General features: G+C 39.2%; 1 protein-coding gene across 3 annotated transcripts in view; it reads right to left on the bottom strand.

Moving 5' to 3' along the window:
* The window catches only part of WWOX (WW domain containing oxidoreductase), a 510998-nt gene that overhangs the window by 336285 nt on the left and 146975 nt on the right, over positions 1–27738 (bottom strand). The window contains exons 9-10 of one of the 3 annotated variants that reach the window (XM_068161619.1): positions 26876–26936; positions 25692–25774 (exon numbers count right to left, since the gene is read on the bottom strand). The exons of the other annotated variants lie outside the window; for them this stretch is intronic. Of the exons in view, the coding sequence (XP_068017720.1) occupies positions 25722–25774; positions 26876–26936 (114 nt within the window). The 3' untranslated portion in view covers positions 25692–25721. Of the gene's footprint in view, positions 1–25691; positions 25775–26875; positions 26937–27738 lie in introns of those variants that run through there. 3 annotated transcript variants of the gene reach the window in all.

The raw sequence follows: 27738 nt of genomic DNA, 5'->3' as shown, positions 1-27738 counted from the left end.
GCTGGAAAAAATTTATGATCATTTAAAAATGAAGTATCTAACATATCAGCAAGTACTATCATTCTCTACCTTAACAGAGCATCAAATAGGCAAAGAGACAAAGTACAAAGTGCCATATCTCCAGCTCACACCTTTCCTCTTTGGAAGTAGTGGCCTAGAACAAAGGCTGAAATAGCTTCTAATTTACATGGGACACTTTCTTACACCTCCCCTCCCCTCAGAATTCATTTGCTTTCTGCCTCATGCCCTCCTTTCATAACTGTCAGTAGTAATTTCCTAAAGCAGTCCTACACCTTGCTATTATCTCTAGCAACTATGCATATATGTTCAGCTGCATAAATGTTATGAGAGTGATCATCATCTTTGTTATATGAAGTTCAACAAATTATGTTTTAAAGTGGGTTTTGGGGTGGTTTGGGTGGCATTGAGGAGATCAGTCAATAAATAAAAAGAAACCAGAAGCAGCACAATAAGGGTCAAACAGGAGCTTCTGAGAGCCTCACCCTAGCTGACATGAACTACACTGGAAAGAAAAAAGAAAACAAAAATTGAAAAGCCTCGAGTACAATGTGGAGGTTTATGATGCTGGGATGAAGAATTACACCTTGCCACCCTCAGTGTCAGAGTTCAGGGCATTGATGGAGTTTAGGGATGGAGGGATCATAAAAGAAGTCCTCAAGACTTACCTTCTATAACCCCTCTGACAGTTCTGAACCTTTTGGAGAAAGAAGGCAAGAAATGCTTGCTAAAGAAATAAATGGGTGTTACTTAAATACCAGCATTATATTTAACTAACACATTTTTACCTTTAACCTATGCCTCAATTATTATGCTTTCTGCAAATTATAAACTGGTTTTAATGACCAAACTTACTAATATGCACCACATGAGTATCCACGGTACCTTGAGGACTTTAGCATCACTATCTCAAAACAGAATAGTTTGATAATTTGCAGGATATCAGAAGTTATTTTCTACTGCTGGAATTCATCACATACATTTTCCCAGGACACCCCACCACCACCAACAACTTGTTTAAAATAATTAACAAATATTACCTGCTACATTACTACTGGACAACAAAAAGCTCCAAAGCACTCTCAATACATAGGGTTTTGTCTCCTTCATGTCATTTTTAATCTGAGCTGTTAGCTGATTAATAAAAAGTACACAAACTGTTTGGAGCAGTAGCTTCTAACAAGGAAAGCAAAAGCTACGAAGCGAGTAACACACCACAACAATTTTCTGCGAGCGGTAAGTCATTTTGCCTTTTTTTCCTTCCCAATGGAACAAGAAGAAAGCACAATCTTCTCCACTCTGCTCACTGACATGGTGCTTATCTGATGATGCACTGCTTTGGGTCATTTTGAGAAGCTGCTGTTTAGATAGAAGGGAAGAAACAGTAATGTGGGAAAACCATGACAAAACAACTTTTCAAGCGTACCTCTTAGGTACGATTCCCTTCGAAATGAGCAGAAATAAATAATTCCAGCAACACAGAATCTTATGGATTAGAGGTTTTTTCCATTCTTGCAGATTGGAGAGTAACAAATACAGAAACCTCTCTAAATTAGGGCTTTAAAAATCGAGGCTACTATAAAGAAACAAGATTAACTTAATCCCCTAACAATCCAATTTATGACTAGTAAAGGGTTATGAAAAATTCCATCTAGATGTCAAATATAAGGAAACACAAAGTCTTTGGAGACACATAATGATAAACTGCAGATTGAGCAATAAGCTCAGTGAACAGAATGAACAGTTCAAGAGTTCAGAACATGTTCATTTGAAAGGTGTTCAGTTAAAGAGAAGGGCAGGGTAGAGACAAAGGCACAGAAAGGTCACCATTACAGTCATTTCATCTTCATTACAATGGTGCAGTCATAGCATTGGTGCACACACTTAAGTTCACACTTGCATGTCAATGCATTGCTTTGGAGATGAAACAAAAGGTATTTTAAAGGGATTGATGAATCCTGAGAGCTATAGGCAGGCTTATAAGAACTTGTGCTTTATTAATTTGCTTTTGAAAAATAAATAGGACATGAACTATCTGTATTTTTTTCAGCATGTGAGATCAGTTAAAAATTACATGCTCCCCAGAACGGTCCTGCTCTTCATCAAACAAGCATAAAGCATGTCCTGAATGAATTGCTTCTACTGTAGCCCAGAACTCACTTTTTCAAGCCAGTTGTTATCTCAAATGCAGCAGTCTATAACGAACAAAGTAGATGTTTAAAAGGTCTCAATAACATAATGAAGTCTGGCTTTTGAAATCAAGAGTATCTATTCCTGATGAAAATTCAGTGAAATAATTGGCAGGTGAGATTCAATAAACCAAAATAAGATTTTGTCTGCAATGTAGAGCAGACAGCCCTGCTGTCAGAAACAGACAAGTAATAATCAACGCAGGGTCTGTATCAGGCCTCATTCAGCACCCAGCAGTATGTCTGGATAAAATCACTTCAGCAACAAGCAATAGACATTCAGGTCTTGATGGGTTGTCTCCAAACCAAGTACTGCCCCAATCAACCTCCTCAGTAAGTGGCAGGCAACCATAAGCACAGGCAGTTCAGCAGCAGGTTAGGGACAAAGACATTAAAACTTTTCTTTTGCTGTGGTATTTGCACAGAGCTTTTCATTAATAATTACAGGAACTGCAAGTCCTGGCACTATCTAGTCTCTGAGTTCTAATGCCCTAGGAATAAATAGACTTCCCCCCCACAAGACCATTAAGATGAATGCAAACTCAAATATTTTATGTTTTATATTTACCTACCTATTTTTCAATAAAGCAATCCAAAATTCTCCTGCACCCATATAGGCAAACCACAGACAGACACATTCACCAGAATAAAACAAAAGAAACTCTATCTCAGATAGAATCTCAAATGTAGACAGCAGCACTGGGGCAGGAGAGCCATTCTGCCTGATGATGGTGTTAGAGTTTGGCCCACAGTAAGCCATGACGTATTTTGGAGCTTTCAAGAGCAGTTAGTGAACATTTTGCAAGTAAGGACAATTCCCACAGGCTCTGGTACCACAGATGAGCTGTACTTTTCAAAGTCTAAGCCAAATTTGCTATGGGAAAAAAATAATCTTCTGGTAAGACTGTATGAAGAAGTAGTCTTTATGCCAGATCCATGTCCAATCTCTAACTCACACACAAATATTTTGAATGCCTCTTCGATTATTATGCAAAGACTTCCAAGAGGAGCTAGGAAAATGCTACCTAAACCATCATTTATTTGATGTTATTTACACTTAGGCAAAGATTTGGCAAAAAAGTAAAAATGTTTGTATTCCACTGCAAGATGAAGTCGTGGCAAAAATCTCTATTCAACAGGAAAAGATTTTAAAGCAGTTAACGGAAAAGGGGAAAGTATCTACGAGATACTCCATAAAAACGCTCTGGAGCCCTGACAATCCTTGGTGATAGTCTGGTGTGTAGCCCCACAGGGTAGTGTAGTTACAACTCAAAAACCACACCAATTAACTACAACTAATCAATTCTCTCTCATAACAATTAAAAGTATAATTCTTTTCCCATCTATTGCTCTTGCTAATTCTCTTTAAAGTAATTGTGACAAACAAAATAGCTACGGCAAAGTGAAAAAAAAATGAAGGATTCAGTGGGAAAGCAGCACAGATATTAAAGTCGTGGCTTATCTTGATTAATTTTCTTCAGCATACCCACTTCGTGGCTGCAAGGGATCACATTGTTTTTAAATATATAAATAAACCCAAAACTAACTCAAGACTTATCTAGATTATGGCACACTTGGGAGAAAACAGAGGAGGTCATGAAATCAGAGACTGCTGTTTCTTCTCATAATGTAATTACACTTTTGGCTAATGAAATTACTCCAGTCTCAGAGTAAGGGCTTGCAAGTCAGAGCTCTAACATGCTTGTGAGAGTTGGGGTAAAGAAATACTGTTTACCATTTATATCTGAGGGATGCACACTAATCCCCAAGACCCAAGCACAACTTACTTTGTTTTCTGAACTCTGAGCAACAGTGAATTTGTGATCAAAGCCCTTTTCTAATTACTGCAATAAAAGGAAAATTAGCTTAAGAGCGAGGAAAGTCTGGTAGAGAGAGAAAGAGCACAACATTCTGCACTGCCAGCACCCTCCAAACAGCAGAAAATAAACAAAGCTTACCTCCACGAAGAGACGCAGCAGCAGAGCAAAGCAGCACACAAAGATGGCTGAACCCGCATGGCCTCTATTTGTACCTGAGCACACCTGACCTCTATTTGTATCATTTAGGCATTCCCACTCCCACTCCCATCTGCACAGGTGTTCTCACTTAATGTCAGGGCAGGCATTCAGGTAGAGAACTCAAAGTTTGTAGGGACACACAGTTTAGGATCTTAGTGCAAAACTTCTGCTGAGAATCACAAATTTCCTGGGTTTTATTTCTTTTTGAGTTACTGTGCTATCATCCTAATTACTACTTACTACTATTACTACTACAGCAGTAGCAATACTTTTCACCATGCCAGATGTGCCACTGAGTCACTTTTCCTTTTAGGCAAATTAAGAGTTGCAAGGTGAAGATTCTGACCCATGGCTGCTGGCCCTTAAGGTGCACCTGTGTAATAATGTGATTTACCCAGGGGAAAAGAAGGAAAAGCAGATTTCTCACTCGGATAAAAGTGTTATCCTCTCATTCTCTATTAACAGTTGCCACTAAAATAACAGTTTCTAGCTCATGGTGGCCAACAGTACACAGCTGGTAAATTCCAAAGGACAGAAAGAAACTGCTGACTCCATCTGAACTAGGCAGGATGTATACAGCATAACAGAATGAGCTCTGTTTGTGACTAAATATTTAGAGGGGAAACAACCTCTTCCAAGAAGACATAAAGATTTGCATGTTGGTTTATTAAATAATTTGATTTAAAGACATGAAAGGGATCAATCTGATTAATAGTCAGCAAATATTTTGCTGATCAGTAGCCTCAGTGCCTGCTTCAAATCTAACTTTAGGAGAGCAGCTGATATTGCTGGGTACCTGCTGGGTTGTTCAGCCTGTGGCCTTTCAGTACTTAAAGGGGGGCCTATTAGAAAGATGGGGACAATCCTTTTAGCAGAGCCTTTTGCAACAGGGGTGATGGATTAAAACTAAAAGATGGGAGAGTGAGACTAGATATAAGGAAGAATTTTTTTATACTGAGGGTGGTGAAACACTGGCACAGGTTGTCCAGAGACGTGGAACATTCCAGGTCAGTTTCGACGGGGCTCTGAGCAACCTGGTCTAATTAAAGATATCCCTTCTCATAGCAGGGCAGCTGGACTGGATGACAGTCAAAGGCCCCTTCCAATCCAAAACATTCTGAGATTCTGTCTCTGAGCTCACATTTGTAGTCTGGTACAAATCTGACTCTTGGCTTCTAAGCAGTGAAGTCTCATGATGATAAACCAAATATGATTGCCTCTGAATCAAACTTACATCCCGGTGGAGTACAGAACAACTGGAAGAAAAACAAACCCTTTCCTCTTTTTGCTCAAGCTCTTCTCCAAAGCTTTCAGTATGAATAAAATGAGCTCACAGACATGAGACCAACTTCGAGGCAAGAAGGCCATTATCACCCATCACATTAAACTAACCCATTTCATTTTCATTTTCTAGTTGCAAAATTAGTTCTTGCCTATTAAACAGTTCTCAAGAAATTAATGGCAGAAGGTTTTGCTTTGACTGTCATAAAGATCACCAAAAACACTTATGTTTAAGATGCTAATTACAGGGGCTCAATGCCAAAAAAATAATTCTGGTAAATTAAATCCCATGATTAATTCATAACATCCATTTTAGCATTAAAGCTAGCATTAAAATACAGAGCAGTCTCCACACACACCCACATACATGAATCTCTCTCACTTTGGGGAATAAAGCAATAGTAATTCCTTGTTTGTTTGTTATTTTTATGTATAACACTTCATATTTTATGTAGGTTACTTAATTAATATAACTAGGTAGTTAATCCATTACTTTGTATTTCTTGTTTGTGATCTCTCTTAAGACCTGTAGATAGGAAAAACTCAAATCCAGCAACTTCTTAAGCATTGTTCAGGCAGGAGTGTTCATGAGACCACATGGACTAACAGACCTAATGTTGTGCATCACCATCTTCTACAGTTTTGGGGAGAATGCACATTCTCCCTGGTTTATAATTTAAGGTTTAGAAGTAACACTGGTTATGAATACCCAAAGGGCTACATCAATAGTGTGTGCAGACAGTAACATCACATACCTGGACATTTCCTATAGACTTTCAAAAGAAAATAATTACTGGATGACAGAGATCTTAAGTCACTACACCAACATCTTGACTCTGCTGCTAGCATTTGCTGCAATATCCTTTCCAATAAGAGTATAAAGGCTATATTGCTGTTGGGGCAAAATGGAAGACAGAGTGTGTCTTAGATGACATCTTTTTCTTATGTCTTCACTCACCTCGCTATAACACAATTCACCACAAGCACATCAATCAATGCAATTGTTATGCGACAAGGATGTGACAGGGCTTCCCACATTTAGCTATTCCCTTCAGCAAAAAGTGACACAGGAGAATATAGTGAAATGAAATAAAACATCAAGACTTTTCTGTCCAAGTCAACAAAACAGACAGGTATCCCAGAGATTTGTTGACTGCATTATTTACTGAAGGGACAACTGCTCATACCACTAACAGTCTCCTCAGAGCTCATAATACCTAATTCTAGAGCAGCTAAAAACCATTTAAAATGCTAGTCCTAAATACCTGTTAGTAATATATTGACTGACGTTTGCAACTGGCAGCTGAAAAAGCCTTTAAAGAGCTTCTTTATTTAACAACTATCAGTTTTCACTTCCTATTGTATGTGGTTTTCACTGACTCTCTTTAAAATTTATTTAAAGTCAATGGATCAATCACTTCTGTGAAGGCATATTCTGAAGAGCAGTTTGAATAAGATGCATCTTTACCATGGTTTTGACAATCTGTTGCTAACCATGACACAATTACTATTTGTTTTCTGCTGTTATTGTCACTGGCTGTTCACTGTAGACAGCACTTCCTGGGTTTCTTTTTCCCTTTAGTATCTTAAACCATATCTAAAGCTGCTCTTTTCCAGTCTCTATGTACTGCTTTTTCGAAGTAGCAGGGGCATCTCATCTGCTCAATTACTTATTAGTGTTGCTAAAGAATACCATTTCCTCTTGTGGCTGATAAAATATTAATCAAAAACAGGAACAGAGTGATTTCCCAGTGTGGATGTCTTCTAATGGTAATACATGGAGTCAAAGAGAGATCTAGAGGTCAAGTAATAGCTCTTGAAGGCAGGGAGGGGCTGAAAGATAGTAATGACATTGCATAGAGAGTAATGAAATTGTATTCAAAGAGCACTGGATGGCTTAATTATTGCTATCCTCTAGAAAAAAAAACATCACAACTGTGATTACAAGGATGCATGCCAAGATTTATTGGGGATAACAATGCACAGCTAAAAAAATATGTTTGGTAAACATATTTGATCCTTGCTATTGTTTAGTGTCCAAAGTAGAGATGTTTAGAAGTGAACTTTGCAAATTATTACTCTTTCATGTCCATTCATCAGTTAATCAAAGTAGTAACAATTAACTAATCATCTGTTTGTGCTACCAATGATTAAACATCCATCCCATCCTGTCTTTAGGTATTTCTGTTCCTCTTTTTTGTCATAGGATCTGAAAGAAGAGGGTGGAATTAGAATGAAGAACAGAGAGGCAATTGAAAGATACAGGGAAAGTGGTGACAGAACCTGAATAGCCTTTAAAATAATATTCTATCACCATGTTTGCTTCTAAAGTTTTGATGTAACTACTCCTTAATAGCTTGGGAAACAAAAACCCTGTTATCCTGAATAACTTCTAAAAAAACCAACACTGCAAAATCAAGGTCTTTGGTGGTGGTGGGAGCGCCTCAAGCTGGATCAGCCAGTAAACTAATTTTAACACAATAAAGGTGCCAATAACAGGAATTACCTTCTAGAAACCAACAAACAAATCCTGGTCAGCTGTGTCTGAAGGCAGCAAAACCTCCTCACTACTCAGAATGTCAAATTTCATCAATCTATGTGCACTAATCAAGTCTGGTGGCAAACATACGTTCTAGTTTCACTAGAAAGAACTGCCAGACCACTTCCCCATCACAATTTCCAAGAAAGGTGAGTTTTTCCTTCCTATAAATATACATCATAGTAGTATCATCCTTCTGTTTCACAATAAAGTGAACACTAGAAATGCTATATCGCTGGGCAAGATGAAATATGGCTTGCATTCCAGCTCAAGAGCAAATGTCATCTCCTGGTGCGAGTGTTTTGTAATTCTTCAAATGCAAGGAGGCATAAAACAGATCTGTCAAGACTGAAAGCAAGAAATAAACCAAAACTGGTTTTCATCACAATACATACACTAGTTCAGCTGGCAAAACTTTGTGCCTTGAAAAAAAAAATTGCCACCATTATCTAAATAGTGCATAAAATGGGCAAATATTTAGAACAAGCAATTAGGCTAATGGCTAATAAATGGCTAATAATGGCTAATAAATAAATAAAAATCAGTTAAAACTTCCTAGGTAAGAGTAATGTTAAGTATACATCACTCTCCAGTTATGAATTTAAAAGCATTCTACAAAATATCAAAGTGTAATTGACTTGCTTTCCAATCATTTATAGGTTAAAAATGAGTAATCAAGATACAAATTCATTTGTAGAACAAAGTCCCCCAAACAGGTCAAAGCCTGACTCAGGAACAGAGTGAAGGTCACTCGACATTGCTCCAATTCACTATCCTTTTCTTTTTTCTGTTTTCCATGGTGCACAAGATAATCACAGAATCCTAGAATGGGCTGGGCTGGAAGGGATCACCAAAGGTCATCTAGTCCAACCCTCCCTGCAGTGAGCAGGGACATCCTCCACTAGATCAGGTTGCCCAGAGCCTTGTCCAGCCTGACTTTAAATAACTCCAGGAATGGGACCTCAACCACAACCACCTCACTGTGAGACTTAATCCAGTGTTCCACAACCTTCATACTAAAGAACTTGTTCCAAACATCCAATCTAAATCTACTCCTCTTAGTTTCAAACCATTTCCCCTCATCCTATTGCTGCAGTCCTCCTACAGCCTTCAGGCCCCCTTCAGGTTACTGGAAGGCTACTATTAGGTCTCCCCAGAGCCTTCTCCAGGCTGAACAACCCCAGCTTCCTCAGCCTGTCCTTGTAGCAGAGGTTTTCCTGCACTCTGATCATCTGTGTGGCCCTCCTCTGGACCAGCTCCAGCAGGTCCATGCTCTTCCTGTGTTGAGGGCTCCAGAGCTGGACACAGCACTCCAGGTGAGGTCCCACCAGAGCCAAGTGGCAGAATCACATAATCCATGATTCAGATAAAAGATAAGAAAACAGGAAAAGTATGTCGGCAGAAATAACAGCACCATTATTTCCCAAGATGTCAGAGTTGCCTTTCGCTTGCATTTGTTCCACGTAGGAAACTATTTTTGTACAGGAATTGTTCACAGTGAATTTAAATTTATTTTCCTCTCTATTTTTTTCTTAAGAATAATTTTCTTCATTAAAGATTCAGTGTCATCTCTGTGATTTTTACACTAGGAACTTGGGATCCAGTTCTGTTACAAGCATGACATCTCTACTACGCCTTCTGAGAATGTGCACTTAACATCAACAAGACCTGAGTCTGCTCAGCATCCTGAAGCAATAGTCCTTAATGAGAAGAGGAGTGTGGGTGGTGAGCAGGTTTTGATAAGTAGTAATAGGATGAGCAAAAAGTAATATACCAACGGTTGATATATTACTTGACATGTCAATTGTTGGAGAGTTGCTGTATTGAATTTGTACCTACAGCAAACACAATACACAAGATTCTAATATACTGCAGTGTTTGCTACATATTTTCCAAGCGATTGTATTGACTTTGTAAACAAAGATTATATGAAAAAATAAAGACTCTTGCACCATATAATATTTACCAAGCGAAGAAATCTATCATAGCTGGAAATAAAAACACAATTTCACCAGTGTCAGGAAAGGAGGAAATAAATTGGCCACTTGAAATGAGATCAGGTATTTCAGCTTGGATCTCAGGCACCTAAGAGAGTGTCCTTCTAGTGCAAGTGTTGATTATTATTTTAGCTTTAAATATTGCAGGGAGGTGAAGAGGAAGAATGGAGTGTCAAATGTTTAGAGCAAACAGTTCAGGCATTAACAAAATCAAAATGAAGCAAAATGCCACATTTAAACTACTGAGGTCTAATTTCCCCCTCGTTCATTTCCCATAGGAATAGCACCAACATACCTCTGAGTCCAGAAGAATTTTGACTTTTGCAAAAGGTTGCAGCATTTAGATAGAGAGAAATACTGAGATGAGCTCAATGTTTAAGTTATACTCAATAACATTTTATAATACAAATATTTGTCCAGGCACTAGTACAATAATGAGGTAAAAAGAAGGGACAGAAGAACCTGCTGTGAAAATTAGTAAAGTGCTGTGACAATTCATATGGCGAGGACCTAGGCAGGTGGTCATGATAAGCCTTAATTCTTCCACAGGTGGAGCAAATCTATTATATTTCTCCCCCCTCACCTGTCCTCCCACTCTTAATTTCCCTTTCTTATCACTTCAGCTGAGAAGAGGAGGCTCAGGGGTGACCTCATTGCCCTCTACAACTACCTGAAGGGTGGTTGTAGCAAGGAAGGGGTTGGCCTCTTCTCCCAGGCAACCGGCACCAGAACAAGAGGACACAGTCTCAAGCTGTGCCAGGGGAGGTTTAGGCTCGAGGTGAGGAGGAAGTTCTTCACCGAGCGAGTCATTCGTCATTGGAACGGGTTGCCCAGGGAGGTGGTTGAGTCATCGACCCTGGAGGCGTTCAAGGGGAGATTGGATGTGGCACTTGGTGCCATGGTCTAGGCATGGGGTCTGTGTTGATAGGTTGGACTCGATGATCCTCGAGGTCCTTTCCAACCTAAGTGATACTGTGATACTGTGAGTGCCATTAGCAGGGAGTTAAGGAAAACCAAACCCAAAACTCATGGTCATGTCTGCATTCCTGTCACAGCTGTGTTTGCACCTCTGTAGGCATACCGAAGACCGAAGTGGCTTTGGCAATTCAGCACCATGAAGTTCCGTATCAGATGCTGTATATTCACCAAACTTTTTTATCCCAATCCTTCCGGCAGATAAGATTCTCTACACTGGTTTTCTGATCGCACTTCAGCTTAAATATATCCTTAAGTGTTGGCTGGGATGTTTTTGAAGAGTGAAAAATAGAAGCAAAGGCTTTACATGATACATTAATGTTGGGGCCTCAACAAGATAGAAAAAAAATGATGTTTTAAAAAAGAATTAAGAATGACTTCTGCCATAATGGTACCAAAACAAAGCTGTTTCCCTCAAACACAGAAGAGATTCAAATTATGAAATGCTTTAAGACAACCAGCTATCATGAGATTCTTTCAACTGCCTACTTACTGCTAAGCACAGATCTGTAAAACCAAATGTCTAGACTGGATTTACTATAAGATTCTAATTTGACAGCAGAAAGGTATTTTAGATTTGCTCCAAGTACTTTCTGTATAAATGGAACTATCAGAGGAAAAAAGAGTAATTCTTTCTTTTACATACAGATTACTTCGCAGGGGATTCTCCTTCTCCAGCACCATCACTACCACAAATGTAACCTATTACCGTATCAGACTCCTTCGCTTTGTGCAGCTTAATCGCAGGAATACCTCTAGAATTCTGAAGTTTTCAAGCTGTATGTTTAGGTTTGAAGCTAACATTGCACATCTGATCTTTAGTGTGCCAAACTATTTGCAAGCAGCATATTTTCTTCTACCTAGAATAGAGTGATGTTCTCCCTGAACACTCCTCACACAATAGAATGTATATAAAAAAGGAATGGTAGCAGTAAGCAAACTGTCATAAGCAGACCACCGTATTTAATATTCAGATCAAGGCAGCTCTGTCTCATCCCAGCAAACCCTTTTGACAAAAGCCATCCAATGTCTGCCAGCAGTATTGAGTCCAGCTGAGGACAAATTTCAAGATGAACCTGAAATCAATTTGCCATCAAATTTTCATGCTTCTCCCAGACTATCTGTGGCATTTTAATTACAAGCACCCTAGGCGGGGGGTACTACAGATATTGACACTTAGCTCCTACAATAAACTTTATTGGCAACCTCTGTCTGAATGTAGTACTCAACTAGAATAACAAGAAATATATGAGGATATCTAAGCAATAAGGTGGCATAATCACTTTGGAGTGGTTTTGCTCCAAACAGTGGACATCTTCACTAAAGAAACTTTCTGGATTAAAATAAGCATCTGTTTGATGGAAAATTCGCTTTTGTAATGAACTTGTCCAGGATCCTAAGTCCTTCAAGAAGAGAAGCAACATCTAGCTTCTTCTCCTTCTGATTTAATTTGGTGGTTATCTAACATTTCCACATTTCTGAAGCAGTCCCTGTTAGCAACTGGGCTCAAATTAGATCAGTGACTGGCTACAGAATCACAGAATCCCTTTACATCTATTTCAATTTCTGCTCCTCAAGATTTCTCTGCACACTGTGTAAGAGCTACATATCTTAGCAATTAAGGATCTAAACTGCAGATGAAAGAGTGATTTGCAAGTTCTCCAATATAGGGTTTGGAGCCTTTAGCAAAGATATTCAGAAGCAGTATGCATACATGCAGTGTCTTATTGAGCACAGTGAGGGCAAGGTTGCTTGCAAGCCAATTTTCCTCACTATGAAGCATTTAGGAGAATGAAAGATTTATAAAAGAGACATTTACAGAGGTTGCCATGCCAATATGAGGGTGGTTTGCTGTACATGGCTAGGGGAGCTGTAGAGAGGAGGAAAAGAAGACAAGGTCACTCCAGGCTGATTTCAATTTTGAAACTTACAAAAGCAGGCTGTAATTGCAACAAGAGGGTAAACACAAACAATACACGGAGCAAGAAAGAAAATGAACCAGTATCTGGCAATGTTACACCCTAAGAGAAGAAGAAAGGAAGTGTGTAGCAAATGTAAAAGTCTGGGACAGCTGAATAAGACTCAGTAATTAAAAACTGTAGGATGCTCTGCTCAGGTGTGGTTTGATATTGCAAGGTAGAATTCAGCAGCAAAAAAAAGCTGTTTATGGGCCATATCAAGGGGTCTGGATCATTGGTTATGCTGGAACCCCAGCACAAAACACACAAAGCTGAAAAGCAAAGGTATGAGGATATGAGATAGGAGGAAACTTTACAAATTAAAGAGCAAGACTATAGGACACAATGGTCCCCCAGACCCCAGTATTTCAAAGTAGTATTCCCCACTTGTTTCCATTGCTCAGATATGAAATTCAGGGTCACACTGAAACTGATTTAACTTGAAAGGCAGAGTGACACCTGCATCACTGCATAAAAGCTGGTGGTGCTCCACCAGTCAATAACAAAGTAAGGATTAGGTTTCATTGTAGATGAACACTACAACTCAGCTATGTTCTTTGCTGTTAAGGATAAAACAAAATATTGCAAACCAAACAAAACATTAAAATCCACATAATTACTGATCAAAACATTTGCTTTTACAAATCATAGTGAAAAAGTCTCTCAGCATTAGTCATTCTCAGAACTCTCAAATGGTTTTACAAGTTTGCCTAACGACAAAACTACTGTTCTAAAGCTAAATGTGTATCGCTTTTCTTAACCCTAGCACAAACTCCAGTGTGAGAGAAAGAGTCTGCAGTGAGAATGGCAGAAACAGTGGTCAGAACGTGGGTATATCCCACACACTATAGGCAAATCCCTTGCCTCCTGTACCTCGGCACAGTACTACTGCCTGCATCAATGACAATTTTGTCATGGCTAAATAGAGATCTTTGAGAGCTTAAATAGAGATCTTAGAGATCATTTTGAAGCTGCCACATGAAGCATTTTTTCAATTCTTTTTCCACAAACTACATTTGTATCTTTTTTACTGTGAAAGATCTAGAGTCTGTTATATTCCTCTAAGTATTGAAGTCAATACTACAAGGCTTTTCCTTAAGAACGGAGAGAATCATGAGGTCTTTGGTGAGAGGTTGGACTTGATGATCTTTGAGGTCTCTTCCAACCCTGGTGATACTGTGATACTGCAATGCAATCGTCTGAAATATTTGCAGCACAGTACTACACATTCATAATCCTGTCCAAGGCCTCATGTTATGCCTCAGTTATCATCCATTTATAGTACTCACTCAATTACAACATTCAAGTTAAGGATCCCGAGTACTACTTTCAGCTCTATTTACAGAGTGGGGTTGGTTAGTTGGGTTTTAAAATAAAAAGCCACATCCACAGACCCCTTGCCCACCGGCCAGGAGCATCCCCCAAGCTGTGCTGATCCCTCATGGCCACCTGCACTGGTGGAACAAGCAGTCCAACATCCCCTGGGCCTCGGCACCTCCTCATCTGGAGTGAAATACCTCTGCTCCTCTCAGAGGTAAGCCACTTATACAGTGGTGCCAAACAGTACCCACAAACAGAGCCAGGTTAGTGCACCTTACTCAGAGGATCTGTGCATACATAGAATAAATAGAGGGTGCCCTTCCTGAATTCAGCTTTTTTATGAAGTTAACTTTTATTAAGTATGATACTGGGATAAGCTGTACTAATGACTTAAAACTAGAAATGTGACTATGCATCAGGCATTTGTTGCAGGTAACCTGCAGTTTCTCAAATGAAGTATTAGCTTGAGCCACAAAGCATAAACAAAGGAGCTCGGGATGACTTTAAATGCTCTTGGGATATACACTCCTTCAGTAACCCAACTAATAGATTTCAAATGTGAACATGTTTTGGACAACATGTTCTTTTAATTAGTTTTAGTTTAGAACAAATATGCCAGCAATATGGAATCTAATGCCACACTGGGAATCTCCTGAGATGGGGCGCTGCTGCTATTGCAGTTATCTGATTCAAGCTTTTACAGAGCTTGCCACACAGAGAGGCAGGCATGGCCTTTTGGAATTGACTGCAGTTATCAGTAGTCAAGAACAATATGCTGGTTAAGTCACTCCCTGAGGCATAAAAAGCTCAAATATCTTTAAAAAATTGGTGTGTGTCAGGTAATTCACCCATACATCACTTTACACAGCCATACATATTACATAACAAAACCAAGTTAATATTTGTGCTGTGCTTTGTAGATGCAAGGTGTGAGTGCTTTTATTACTAATAAACTGTGTTTTTCATACATCAACACTGAAACTTTAATGAACCTCTGGATATTGAAATACATGTCACAAATCATTTAGTGATTCTGGTCTTAACTACAGACTCCTGCATGAGCAAAGGAGGATTTAAGTTTATGCTCATTTTAGGGTGCCATGTTGAACAAACTGTTTTGTTTGAGAGTTTATTTCAGGTGCTTTGGGCATACATTAAGGTAAAACATAATGGGAATATCTATGTATGAATTACATTGAATACAGAGTGCATCACCAACACATAGTTTGTGCACTGGGAAAATCTGGTGGCCATCAGCAAACAGCCACTGGGAAAACCAGCAGAAACTTTAGCAATTTAGGCCCAAAATAAACTAAATACAACAAAGATGGAATAAACAGCTCCTCAGGATAAAGAAGGAAAATTGCAGCAGCATTGCAAGTTCTAGCAAACACTCTAAGAAGAAAAAAAACAATGCTGGGTTTAGGTCTCTGAAAAAAACCCAGGAAACAACAAGAAACTCCCTGATAACCTTCCTGCTCTTTCTGGCTCTCCCTCCACAAACTCTTCAGTTTAATAGAGTGCTCTGTCATAAAGCACATCAGCTATATAATTTCAGAGTGATTAATGGAATGGCTTCAAATGCCACTAGTTTGTGAGAATTTTACTCGTCCAATATCTTGCACCAAGCACTCACATATGTCTTGTACTTTCAGTAGGCTCAAATGAATTTTGCATGCAAGGCTATGCATTGTCATTGTCATCAAGAAAAGTTAATTACTGAATAAATTGCAAGTTCAGAAATGTAATACATTAGGACAGAACCTGTGCTTTTTGGCCTGAAGAACTTATTAAACTTCCTCTTGTTAGCAGACTAAAAATCTTGATTAGCACTTTGTTTTGGACAAATCCTTGCTAAGCCTGCATTGTCTGTTGCAAATATAGAAGCAGAGAGACTCGGCGGATGAGAGTTTACAAGTGAGCACAGCATCATTTTAGAGTATCCCATAAAATCTGACAATATAATCTCTGACTTAAAAAACCCAGCAACTGTGAGCAGTTTTTCTGATGTACTCTGCTCAGCTCTGAATTCCTCTTCATTTGCCAGCCAATGAGCTTTTGAAAAATTACATACAGTTAAAAATCTTAAAACTATGTGGTTAACTGTGCAACTGGAGTTTCTACCAAAAATTCCATCTCATTGTCACAGGCTTCCTAGACTGGCTGTCATCAAATATACAGAGGACAAGACTGGAAACAATTCAAGAACTAAGCAAGTTTTAACATTTAACTTGATGAATTTCAAGCCATTATCTTTCAGGTTTTGGGTTGTCTGGGGTATTTTGTTCAGTGACAGAAGCAAACACAACCCTCTGGGGAAAAGACATTGGGAAACAACGTACTTCAAAACATTTTGCAAAGAACTGTGACTTTCTAGATTTGGGGAGTCAGCTTTTTCAAACTACTATTACAACACAGGAGGAGCTGTGCATCCACAACCCCACTACGAATTAGTCCTGGTAAGACTAACCAGATCACACCCTTTGGCCACTATCCTACTCCTCTTGCTGTCTGAATCCCTGATCAGTTCCAACTTCTTGCATGGTTTCTGCTCAGCTGGATGGTGTGCATTTCAACAGATGTGTTAATCTCCCATAGACTTTTGGATCTGGGGAAGCTTTGACAAAGGTGCACTTCCTTCTAAGCAGTAAGCATTGCCAGCTGTCACCCTTCCCTATCTTTAATACATAATCCTTTAATGCATAACCCCTTCCAATGGGGCACCAAGATCATACTGGCAAGTCTAAGCACACACACACACACACACACCTGAAACAACTCAGCAGAAGAAAAAGGAGTCCCAGTGAGAGTAATTTATAAAGATCACAGCATCTTCAGAAAACAGAGGGATGGAATTAGCCTGGCCAAAACAACTGTCTGCCAAAGAGAAAAGGGTGGGAAATGAAAATATTTTATTAACACCATTTTTCTCCTGCTTTCACCTATTTAAGTCAGGGAAAGGAAGAAGCAGTTCCTCCTGCCTAGTCCTCCAGGGACGCACAACATCTGAAAGAACAGGAAAGGATCCTTTTACCCGCTCCCCACTAAACAAGGGGTAGAATGCATAGCAAGTAGAAACGAGTACAGCACAATTGTTTCTTCAAGATGTCCACTGAACTACTGCAGAAGCTCAAGAGGCAATGTTTTTCAACTGAAAGTACAGCATAAGCTTAGGAAGAACATTAAAAACCAGCACAACTGTCAAAGGTAAAATGAATAACTAAATGCTCATGCCAGCCAGTGGTGCAATGTACAGAGCTGCTCACCAGCAATGTATCTCACTGATCCCACAGACTGATTTTATTCCATTTGTCACACAGTCACAGAGCAGGGGTAGGACAGATGAGCCCAAGTCCTTATCTCAGAAGAGACAAACTGACAAGAATGACTTACCCTTCCCCTCCTCTGCTGAACAGACAGCATCTAAAGGAGGCAGGAAAACAGGCCACGGAACCCCCCAGCAGAAATGCCTCTTATTTAAGTCCAACTGCACAATTCTTGTGTTGGTGTAACGAGTATTGGTGCACTGGACAAGGCAACAATCTGCCCTGTGGAACAAAGTTTCTTTCTGACCAGGAAATGGGAATGGATTTGGTGTGAAAGAAGGTGAGGAAGAATGAGACTTAATTTTTTTAGTCTTTTTTTTAATTCAGTGCAACATTTTAGTAAAGATCCAGGTTTGGAAAAAAAAATAATAACTCAGACTTCCAAAACTCTTTCCACTTCTTGAGACAAATCATTCAAAACCCATCCCTAACCCAGTGAATTAAGTTGTTGGATCTCTTTGCACCAGGTCTTTCAGTGAAAAAAAAACCCCTTTCTTTTCCCTTTGCTTTTGTATTTCACATTTTTGAATGCGTTTCAAGCTAGAAGAGGTAAAATGAATAAAGAACACTGTGGGAGAGCAGCTGCAGTGTTCTCGGAGTCAACAGATCACCATAACTCTTTTAAACCTAAATCACTTTGGTATCTAAGGCAAGTGCATAAAGGGACAGCAGTGTGAAACAAGAGACAGGTTACACCAAATGTTGCAAAAAGCCCACAAGGAGTCTTTGGTAGGCTCAAAAGCAGCAGAAAGGCCAAAGTCAGAGACAGCAATTGAAGATATTTCTAAAACTATCTTGAGGGTGTAGAAGGTATGAAAGCTAATTTCAGCCCAGGTAAGACTGACAGTAGTTTAAGATCTCCTGAGAAGTAGCTGATTTCTGAGCTTGGTAAGAAAGGATTTAGTAAACTAACACATACTTTTAAATAATTGAGCAGCATAGGTAAGACTTTTAATCTCCAGAAAGGTTGGTCCTGTGGGGCAGAGGGAGGCATTTGATTTTAATGCATACTTATCCCCAGGGTCCCTCTGTATGGGCAAACAAAAACTGTAATGACCCGCTGCATAAATTAAATCTCTCAAAGATTTATAACAGAAGGTTGACACACAAAGACAAAACAGGGCATAAAATAGCAGGATAACTGCAAGGACCTAACTACATCTTGATATGAGATTACAGACTTGGGGAGCTTAACATCTTGTCTTAAGATATTGCTCAAGGAAAGACTTTTAAACCTGTATATTAAAACTAATGAGCTAAATAGGCCATGCATTAAAGAACGAAAATCTGGTGTCATTCTTGGAAGAGTGAAGACAAGCATGATCATTTTTTGCTCCTCTGAATGTTGAATTACAGTGATTAGATTCCCCTACAAGCTGCATTAATTTGTTATTTGCATGGAGGCAGTGTAATAGGAAAACATTTTCCACATTAGTGCAACAGACAGCTTTTATGCCTGAGCTCTATAAAGAATAAATTTGCAATTTTCCAGAAAGAAATAAGGCAATGAATAACTGGGATTCCAGTGTGGGAATGCTACTTCTCTGTACAGTAGCCATTTCAATTAAATATACAAGATTTGAGACTACCCCATGTTCACGGCTGTATCCTCAGGGCATTGGTTTGCTTGAGCCATGTGGTCAGACGTTTCAAACCATGTAAGAAAAAGTTAAATGTTAATAATAGGTAAAGACAGTGAGGTCCCAAAAGAAGACTTAGCAAAAACAGGCTGACACACAGAAATATGTTAAAATAGGCACAAACGACTCGTGATTTGCATTCTTCTTAAACATCTTCAGACTCAAACTGTGGGTATAAGATTTTCTCCTAGTCATCCAGCAGTACTTTTGCCATTTTTATTTAGCAAGAGCATTAATAAGGATTCTTCTTTTGTGCTGCAAAAATCTCACTGTATTTCATACAGTCAAGGAAGGCACAGAGGTAGCTGAAAGTCAAAATCAAGGATAATGTCTCAAAGCCCAACATCGCATTTTATTGACTTGAGGGAGGGCTGCTTCTGAGATGTCCACTCAACTGCACCCAAAACTGGAGAGGGACTGTTTACAAAGGCCTGCAGTGATGGGACAAAGGACAGTGGTTTGAAATTAGAGGAGATTTAGACTGGGTGTTAGGAACAAGTTCTTTACCATGAGGGTGGTAGAACACTGGAACATGTTGCCCAGGGAGACAGCTGAGACCACATTCCCAGAGACAGGAATGGGGTCAGGCTCAACAAGGCTCTGAACAACCTAATCTAGTGGAGGATGTCCCTGCTGACTGCAGTGGGGCTGCACTAGATGACCTTTGGAGGTCCCTTCCAACCCAAACCATTCTATTATTCTATACCAAGAAAACTATAGCAACACAAGAGAACAAAAAACCTTCGCCAAAGAATTCTCTGCGTCATAATCCCAAGTGTAAACAGCAGGATGTAAACAGTGGGGAATCCAATGGGCCATGTATTTCAATGCACACTTTTTGGTTAAATTATTTTGTTAATAATTGATATCTTAATTGAACTGCAGTTCCAAAAAGACAGATAGCTGGTATGCTCCCATGTCAGCAGCAGAGCTCCCTTGACCTTAAAGAGCCAGGATTTCAGCTCATACTTACGCTGATATACTTCTGCGTTATTTTGCTCAGCTAAACCAGCGATATTTGTCTGCTTCTTTTCAGTAACACCAGTCACTTCCTACCTACTTGGCACTCATCCTTAAAGTATAATAGGTTTGGTACTGCCTTTTTCATTTTCAAATTCATGGTTGCCTGGTGGTCTTAATTTCCTCCAAGTTTTCAAAGATGACAGATTAATAGGTGGTTCTTTGCAACTATGTGGGCAGATCTTTAATGGAGCTCATTAGTTTCTATAAGTGAAGAGCACACAGAGATGTGGAAGCTATTCCTAGAGGACAACACTTCTACTGTGGAAAAAAAAAAGTAAAAATAACATTTACAAAAATTAAAACCTCACTTCTGTGATTAAATAAACACCAATTAGGTCAATTTGTGTGAAGAAGAAATCAAGTTATTTATTCAGTATAAACTTTAAAGAACATTCCAGAATGTCTTTTTGCACTACAGCTGGGAGTTCTGCTGTCCTTTACACCAGAAGAAAAGGGATCTTCCCAGACTTACTGAGCACACCTTGGACATCTGTTTATTGTCTAGGACACTTAGCAGTATCACAGGCTGCTGCTCAACCCAGCCCAGAATTCTGTGGGATATCCTATCATAATAAGCCTTGAGCTAGGAATGGATTATAAAAAAACCCAAACAATAATCACAACATCAAATGCAAGTCAAGCTTGGCACTCAACCAAAGAACCCTGGACATTTATATTAACATGGCACACATAAAAGGAGTTCATTTTACACAAACCATTTTTTTCTTTAACTCTATTGGACTTCCTTCCAGCACCTGCTTAGGTTTCCAGGTAACCATGAAGTTTAATAAACCTGTACAATGATAATTAAACACTGTAAATAATTTATCTGCTTAATCTTCCTAACTGGCCTTTTATTCCTCTGTAGAAAGGCGATCCTCGCTGGCATTCTGAACAAGGTTGGCAAAATAAGTGCAGTGAGGAGTGGTAGCATAAAGTGGATTTGCTCTCAATAATGTATGAAGCCACATGCTGGGTAGAGGAATCCTCACAAAAGCGGTACCACAGCAATCTGTTCCTTTCATCTGCAGCCAGCATTTAAAGTGAAGGTGCTGCTCCGAATCAAAAGCACAATCACTCATTTGTGAGCAGATGTCCTTCACACGGCAGGCAGCACTCTCTCAAAACAGAGCTGAACAAATGCACTGCTGTGAGACAAGTTCCCCTACCCATTAAAGAAAGAACACAGTATATATTAATTTAGCAGGTTGTTGAATGTTTTAAAGTAGAATTTATGAAGCAGAAAAAGCGTGTGGTGAAACAAAATGGCTTTCAAACTAAAATATGAAAAAGCTCCTCTCGTTATTCCTCTGCAAAATGCAAGAGTCCAAGGCTCCTGACAACAGTTTCTGCAGGAAAAAAAGCTGAAATGTGAGGTGTGTGTGATTCTCCACACTCCACTGATTATTGACCAGAAGAGGTCATTAATTTGATAATACATGTGTGATGGTGAGCCTGCATGTGTGTGTATTTATTGTTCACAGACTTTAGGATTAAATCAAAGTGAAACTTGTTTAAAGCTGTTGGGACTCGGCACCGTTTAGCATAGTACACCTGAAAGCCACTAAGAAAGTGAGTTCTGACACTTTTGGTTAGATAGATTTTTCTAGCGCTCTCTGCAGGCACAAACGTGTTTTGGAGGGTATTTCTTTTTCTAATTAAAACTTTTGGATGTGGTCCATGCACACTGTGGCAGACAGAAAGAGTCATGCTGACTCCTGTGTAAGACAGAGGAGGATCTTACAAAAATTATGGTGGGAGCTCTGTCAATTTTTGGAGTACACTCCTATTGTATACATTAAAATATATATTATAAAATAACATACAAAACTTTTCCTCCTTACTTCTAACAATTTGAAGCTCCAAGTTTAGCCCTCACAATTACCCCCTGGTTACAGCAAGTGCATGTGCTTTATACGGAGACTGACAGCAGCACAGACCTTACATAAAAAAAGATGTTATCAAATGCATGCAAGCTAAAGTCTTCTGCAGTGACTAAGAGCAAGAGGGAGCTACATCCCATCATGTGTATGGTTTTACAAACATCTCTTGGTTAGGTAGTTCCTCTAGCTCATTTTCACAGACCTCTTGTAATAAGCTATGAGATTTGCACTGCAATTCTAGCCATAGCTTCCAGTCTGTCCAGTCACCCAATCCTCATCTGCAGCCACAGACAGGCTGGGCAACACCCTCCCACCCATGCATGTGTGGCATAAATGCTTCCTGCACTCTTTACTCAGCCCACTTGGTACCAGGTCACACCCAAACATACCTCAAACCCCAAGAGCTAACTGCCTCTCCCAACAAACCCTGCATCTTTTCTTTCCTTCTTTTTTCTTTCCCATAACACAGCTTAGAAGCACATCAATATTTACAACTGCTTGATCCACATTAAACAAACACACAGAGTTTTGCTGCCCACACAGAAAAGAGTTGATTTCTTCTTGCAGAAACATACTATTACTAGCAGTATAATTATTATAAGGCATACTGCAATTTAAAGCTGGATCTCTGTTTATATATGCATGATTATTATACCAGGAGCCATTTGTGGATAGCACAGAGATAAAAGTGCAGCTAATAACTCTTACTGTAGTGATTAATCAATTTATGAATATATTATTTAAACTAATAGTTCAGGTAGGGTATCTTAAACAAGTTACAGCGTAGATCGACCAGTTCAAATACCAGCTCCTAAATCAATAAGAAACTCTCAGTAACTCCAGGGGATAGGTACACACTTGCTGAAGAAACTGTGAATTTTGAGAATACCTCTATTGGCAGAACAACCTTATCAAAAGTAATTGCTTTAGGCCACGAGCTTGGATTTTGGCACACTGCATGCTAAAGCAGACATTTAAAAACCTTTGGGTTTGGTTTTGGGTTTTTTTAAAACTAGTCAAAAGAAAAACAAAAAAAACAACCACCTGAAAGTTCTCTTTAGCTTTTCAGCACATGGGTATTTAAAATACAGCCTGGTTTATCTAAAATGTGAACACATGGCCAAGATTATGCCCTAAACTTAATGAATTACATATTTACTCATAGACTTAAAATATTTTTCTCCTACTATTTACAAAGCAACCAACAAAAAAACCAACCCCAACAAACCCAAGCAACCAAAAAACCCAAACAACCCAAAACTAAAACAAAACCAACAAAACCTGAGCAAAACCAAAACTTTAAACCAAAAAAACCAAACAACCCAAAACTAAAACAAAACCAACAAAACCTGAGCAAAACCAAAACTTTAAACCAATTATTTCTGAGGCAAAATAAAAAACAAACAAACAAACAACAACCATGAAAAAAACCAACAGCAAACAAACACACCAAAAAGCCCACAACCTAAAGGCATCCCACAGGAAGGCTGTAGAAGGACTTTTCATGAGGGTGTCTAGCAATATGACAAGGGGTAATGGTTTTAAGCCAAGGGAGAGTAGGGTTAGATTGGATCTTAGGAAGAAGTTCTTCTGTACGAGGGTGATGAGACTCTGGAATAGGCTGCCCAGGGAAGTTGTGGATGTCGTCTCCCCAGGGGTGTTCAAGGCCGGGCTGGATGAGGCCTTGAGCAGCTGAGTCTAGTTGAGAGGTGTCCCTGCCCATGGTGGGGAAGTTGGAGTAGATGATTTCTGAGGTCCCTTCCAACCTAAACCATTCCATGACTCTATGAAAAACACAAACCAAGACAAAACTTAAACACCAAACCTTATCATCTCATAATACATTTCAGCAATTGTTAACCCTGGAACAACAGAAATCTGTGCAATACACAACAATAAACAGAGATTTAGCTAAATGTCACCAAAAGTAAGGTCCTTACCCAGATGTTCCAAGCATAAACATACGCATTGAAAAGTCAAATTGGACCAGCGAATGGCAGACACAGTACTGCAGGCACCTAGTTCAAGCTGGCAATTTAGCTTGTTGGCAACCACCACGAGAAGGTCTCTGTAGTTGATTTAATGCTGCTTTTTTTTCTTCTTTTTTTTTAATCTGAATGTGTAACTTTAATCTTTCAAAGCAGGATTTTTAATTAAAGGTACCAAGAGCAAATTCACAAAGTAAGCCACTGCCCTCCACTCCCTCTGATGCTAAAGGTGTGCTTTATCTCCGCTCCAAGTGATACTGCATTTTAAAAATTAATTAGTAGCTTGCAAGAACAGCCACACATTATTGAGTAAGTAACAGCATTTAAGTGAAACAGATGAAATATTGGTAAGCAATGCAGACCACAGTATAAGTATGTGAAGGGGGTCATAGGCTAATCCCTATTGATTTTCCAAGTATGCGTACAGCACCGCTGGGAAAGGCCAGTTCTGTTGGCAATCAGCTAGCACAAATACATTATAAATCTTACTGTCCACCTTCACTGATCAGTGTCACTTACTTCCTCCAGTAAAGACCACGAGGAAACTACAACAAATCCACCGACAAACAGCCAGGAAAGAAGTTGAAAACCTTTTTTTCTACAGTGTAGTTTCAGAATGCTGGTGATGTACGTAAGGTGGAGCAGAAACAAGATTCTAGCAGCAATATGGGACTTGTAATAACTAGCAGAGAAATAACCCCCAAGAAAACTGCTGAACAGCAGAGGAGGAAAACAACGATGAGCAGGCCATTCACATTAATCTTTACAAACTAACCTGAACATTTGGACCAAACACTTTGCATTGGCCACATGTTTCCTTGCTGCTGAAGGGAACTGAAGCATTATTTCCCAAAGCTGAAGACAAGTGTCTGAGCAGCAAAGGAGCAAGCAGGCTAGCGTCTAAAACTATGTGTGAGAACCACCTTGTAGTGCAAACACACAGCAGAAGAAATCAGCAGTTCTGCTGCATCTGCAACTGCACTCTCTTGCAGATGAATGGATCATTGCAGTTACCCTTTTTCAGCTGAGTACTGTTCACCCATGAGTAAACTAACTGATATCAGCTTAGCTTCATGCTCATTTATTATTAAGGCTCAGGTCAGCATAGCTTTTCTAAGTAACTTGCATACGGCTGCAAGAGGACCACTTCCTCCCCTAGTTCCGTCCACCTTCTCTGTTTCCTCCAGGAAATAACACTAGCAGAATCAAGCCCATTCAGGAATGCTGCACATCATTTCACAAAGGCCAGTAAAAGGGGGGTTTCTAAAAATAACGAGCTCAGGAATTTCTGGGGAAATGTTGTGTAACAGGAACGCACCTGATGGGTTGTCTTTTCTTCCTTTGAAGCAAGCATCTCTGCTGCAGTTAGGACTTTTTTTCCTAAGAATTGCTCATTGTCCCTGTGAAGAAAGATAATCCTGAGCATTTTCAGCCACCAGTGCAAGCCCAGGGATGCTGTGTCACAGATAAGGAGCAAGCATTTTACATACTGAAACTCAAAGATTCAGCGCCATGAGCTTACTTCCACCAACCAAAACAACTCGATCCATTCCCTTGATCCACATTTCATTTCTTTGCTGCATTGTGATGAAATCTCATGTGTAGGAATGGGAACAACACTGAAAAACAGTCAGAGAAGCATCCAGGTCTTCATTTGATATATAAATGCTTGTATAGACTGGGGGTTTTCTCCAACATCTAGTAGGAGCAGTTTGCTCCAGCAATACCACCTCTCACACAAGGGTTTTTCCTCTACATTCCATATAATTTGTTACAAATACCTATGCAATATCACTAATTGCATGGATTGAGGAATTTTAAGAGTTTTAGGGGGGGTTTCTTTTATTGTTTTAAGAAATGTTGTTGAGTACTGTGTAATGTTGCATGCTGAGTGAAAGAAAAATTATCCATGGGTCCAGCCTGACAAAAAAGAGTAAAACACAATTTATTTCATGCTATTGATACCATCTCAGTGTGGGCTTATGAAATGAGAATGACTTTGAAGTAATTAGTGCTTATCTAAAAGCAATATAGGAGCTTTATAGCAAATACATAATACATTTAAGCAGTTAATAGAGTTAAACACAATGTGGTTAGGTTCAGATCAGTAGTATTTAAACTGGTTCTGTATTAACTAAGCAAAGTAAAAAAAATCAAGTTGCACTAATTAATCTCTCTGTGGATGAGATATTCTGACACTTACTTTCATTGTGGAATGACACTGTGCTAAATCTGAGAATTTCAACATAGCTCTAATCTATCACAGGCAATGCAATTCATCACTTTCTTAAAGATAATAGATTTACACAGAATGTTAGGGGCTCAAAGGGCCCTTGAAAGATCATCCAGTCCAACCCCTCTGCCAAAGCAGGATCACCTAGGGCAGGCTGCACAGGAACACATCCAGGTGGGTTTTGAAATTCTCCAGAGAAGAAGACTCCACAACCTCTCTGGGCAGCCTGTTCCAGTGTTTCATCCCACTCACCATGAAGAAGTGTCTCCTCATGGTGAGGTGGAACCTCCTGTGTTCTAGCTTGTACCTGTTGCTTCTTGTCCTATCACTGGGCATCACCAAAACGAGACCAGCATCTTCATCTTGACACCTACCCCTCAGATATTTATTGATGCTGCTAAGATTCCTTCTCAGCCTTCTCCAGACTAACCAGCCCCAGTTCTCTCAGTCTTTCATCATAGGAGAGATGTTTAAGTCCCTTAATCACCTTTGCAGCTCTTCATTGGACTCTCTCGAGCAGATCCAGTAGATCCCAGCCGTTCTGTTTGCTGCAAATGGAAAACATCAGTAGCTTCCCCTACGAAATCAGAAGACTCAGAATATAACTGGTATTGGCTTCTGCTGGAAACGCTGCTTACACTGAGCCTCGGCATAAGCACGTGTTTGGAGAAAGCAGCGTATAAAACAAGCTTGCAATTTCCATTTAAAAATATTATTTAATGGAAGTTTAAACTCTCTAAGAAGATGGATACACTGTGTTTGTTTTCTACACTAATGATCTATAAAACGAATGGAACAGACCATAAATACTGCGTTTTTCACAACAGCCTTTACTAAAAATGTTACTACTTGTGTTTATCATTTATATCTTCATATGCAACCTCAAAAATTGATTACACTTTAAACCATACATAACTGGCTGTGTTTTTCATTTTGAGTCATATTGCAAGCATTTTTATAACTCTGTTAATATATTCCATACTTTGTATTCTCATTGATTATGAATATTTCTTTAGGAGACTTTATTGCTTTTCAAATACAAAGTGTTAGGCGTTTAAGAAAAAAAATAAAACCAACCTAGAATTGCAACTTGCATACTTCTCTTTCTCACAAGAATTTGAATAATAAAAATTGTTAGCATGAACACTTGCAGGCTATCATTTGTCACATGTTAAACTCCAGAAATAAAAGAGTAACAGCTATTAATATAAGGTGCTGCACGGGTTCCAGATTTATTTCCTTTTCTCAGATCCCTGTTTAAGCTGTGTGGCTGAATCCATAACCATTCTCAACACTTAAAAAAAAAATTAATATACCAAAGGAGTGTCCATAGAAAACATCAGGGGTTTA

Source organism: Melanerpes formicivorus, unplaced genomic scaffold, assembly GCF_026170545.1.
Source record: "Melanerpes formicivorus ecotype bairdi unplaced genomic scaffold, bMelFor1.0.p_v2 SCAF_59, whole genome shotgun sequence".
In the NCBI taxonomy this organism is placed as follows: Eukaryota; Metazoa; Chordata; class Aves; order Piciformes; family Picidae; genus Melanerpes; species Melanerpes formicivorus.
Note: the sequence above shows the minus strand (reverse complement) of the source record. Positions and strands in the feature narration are given on the sequence as shown.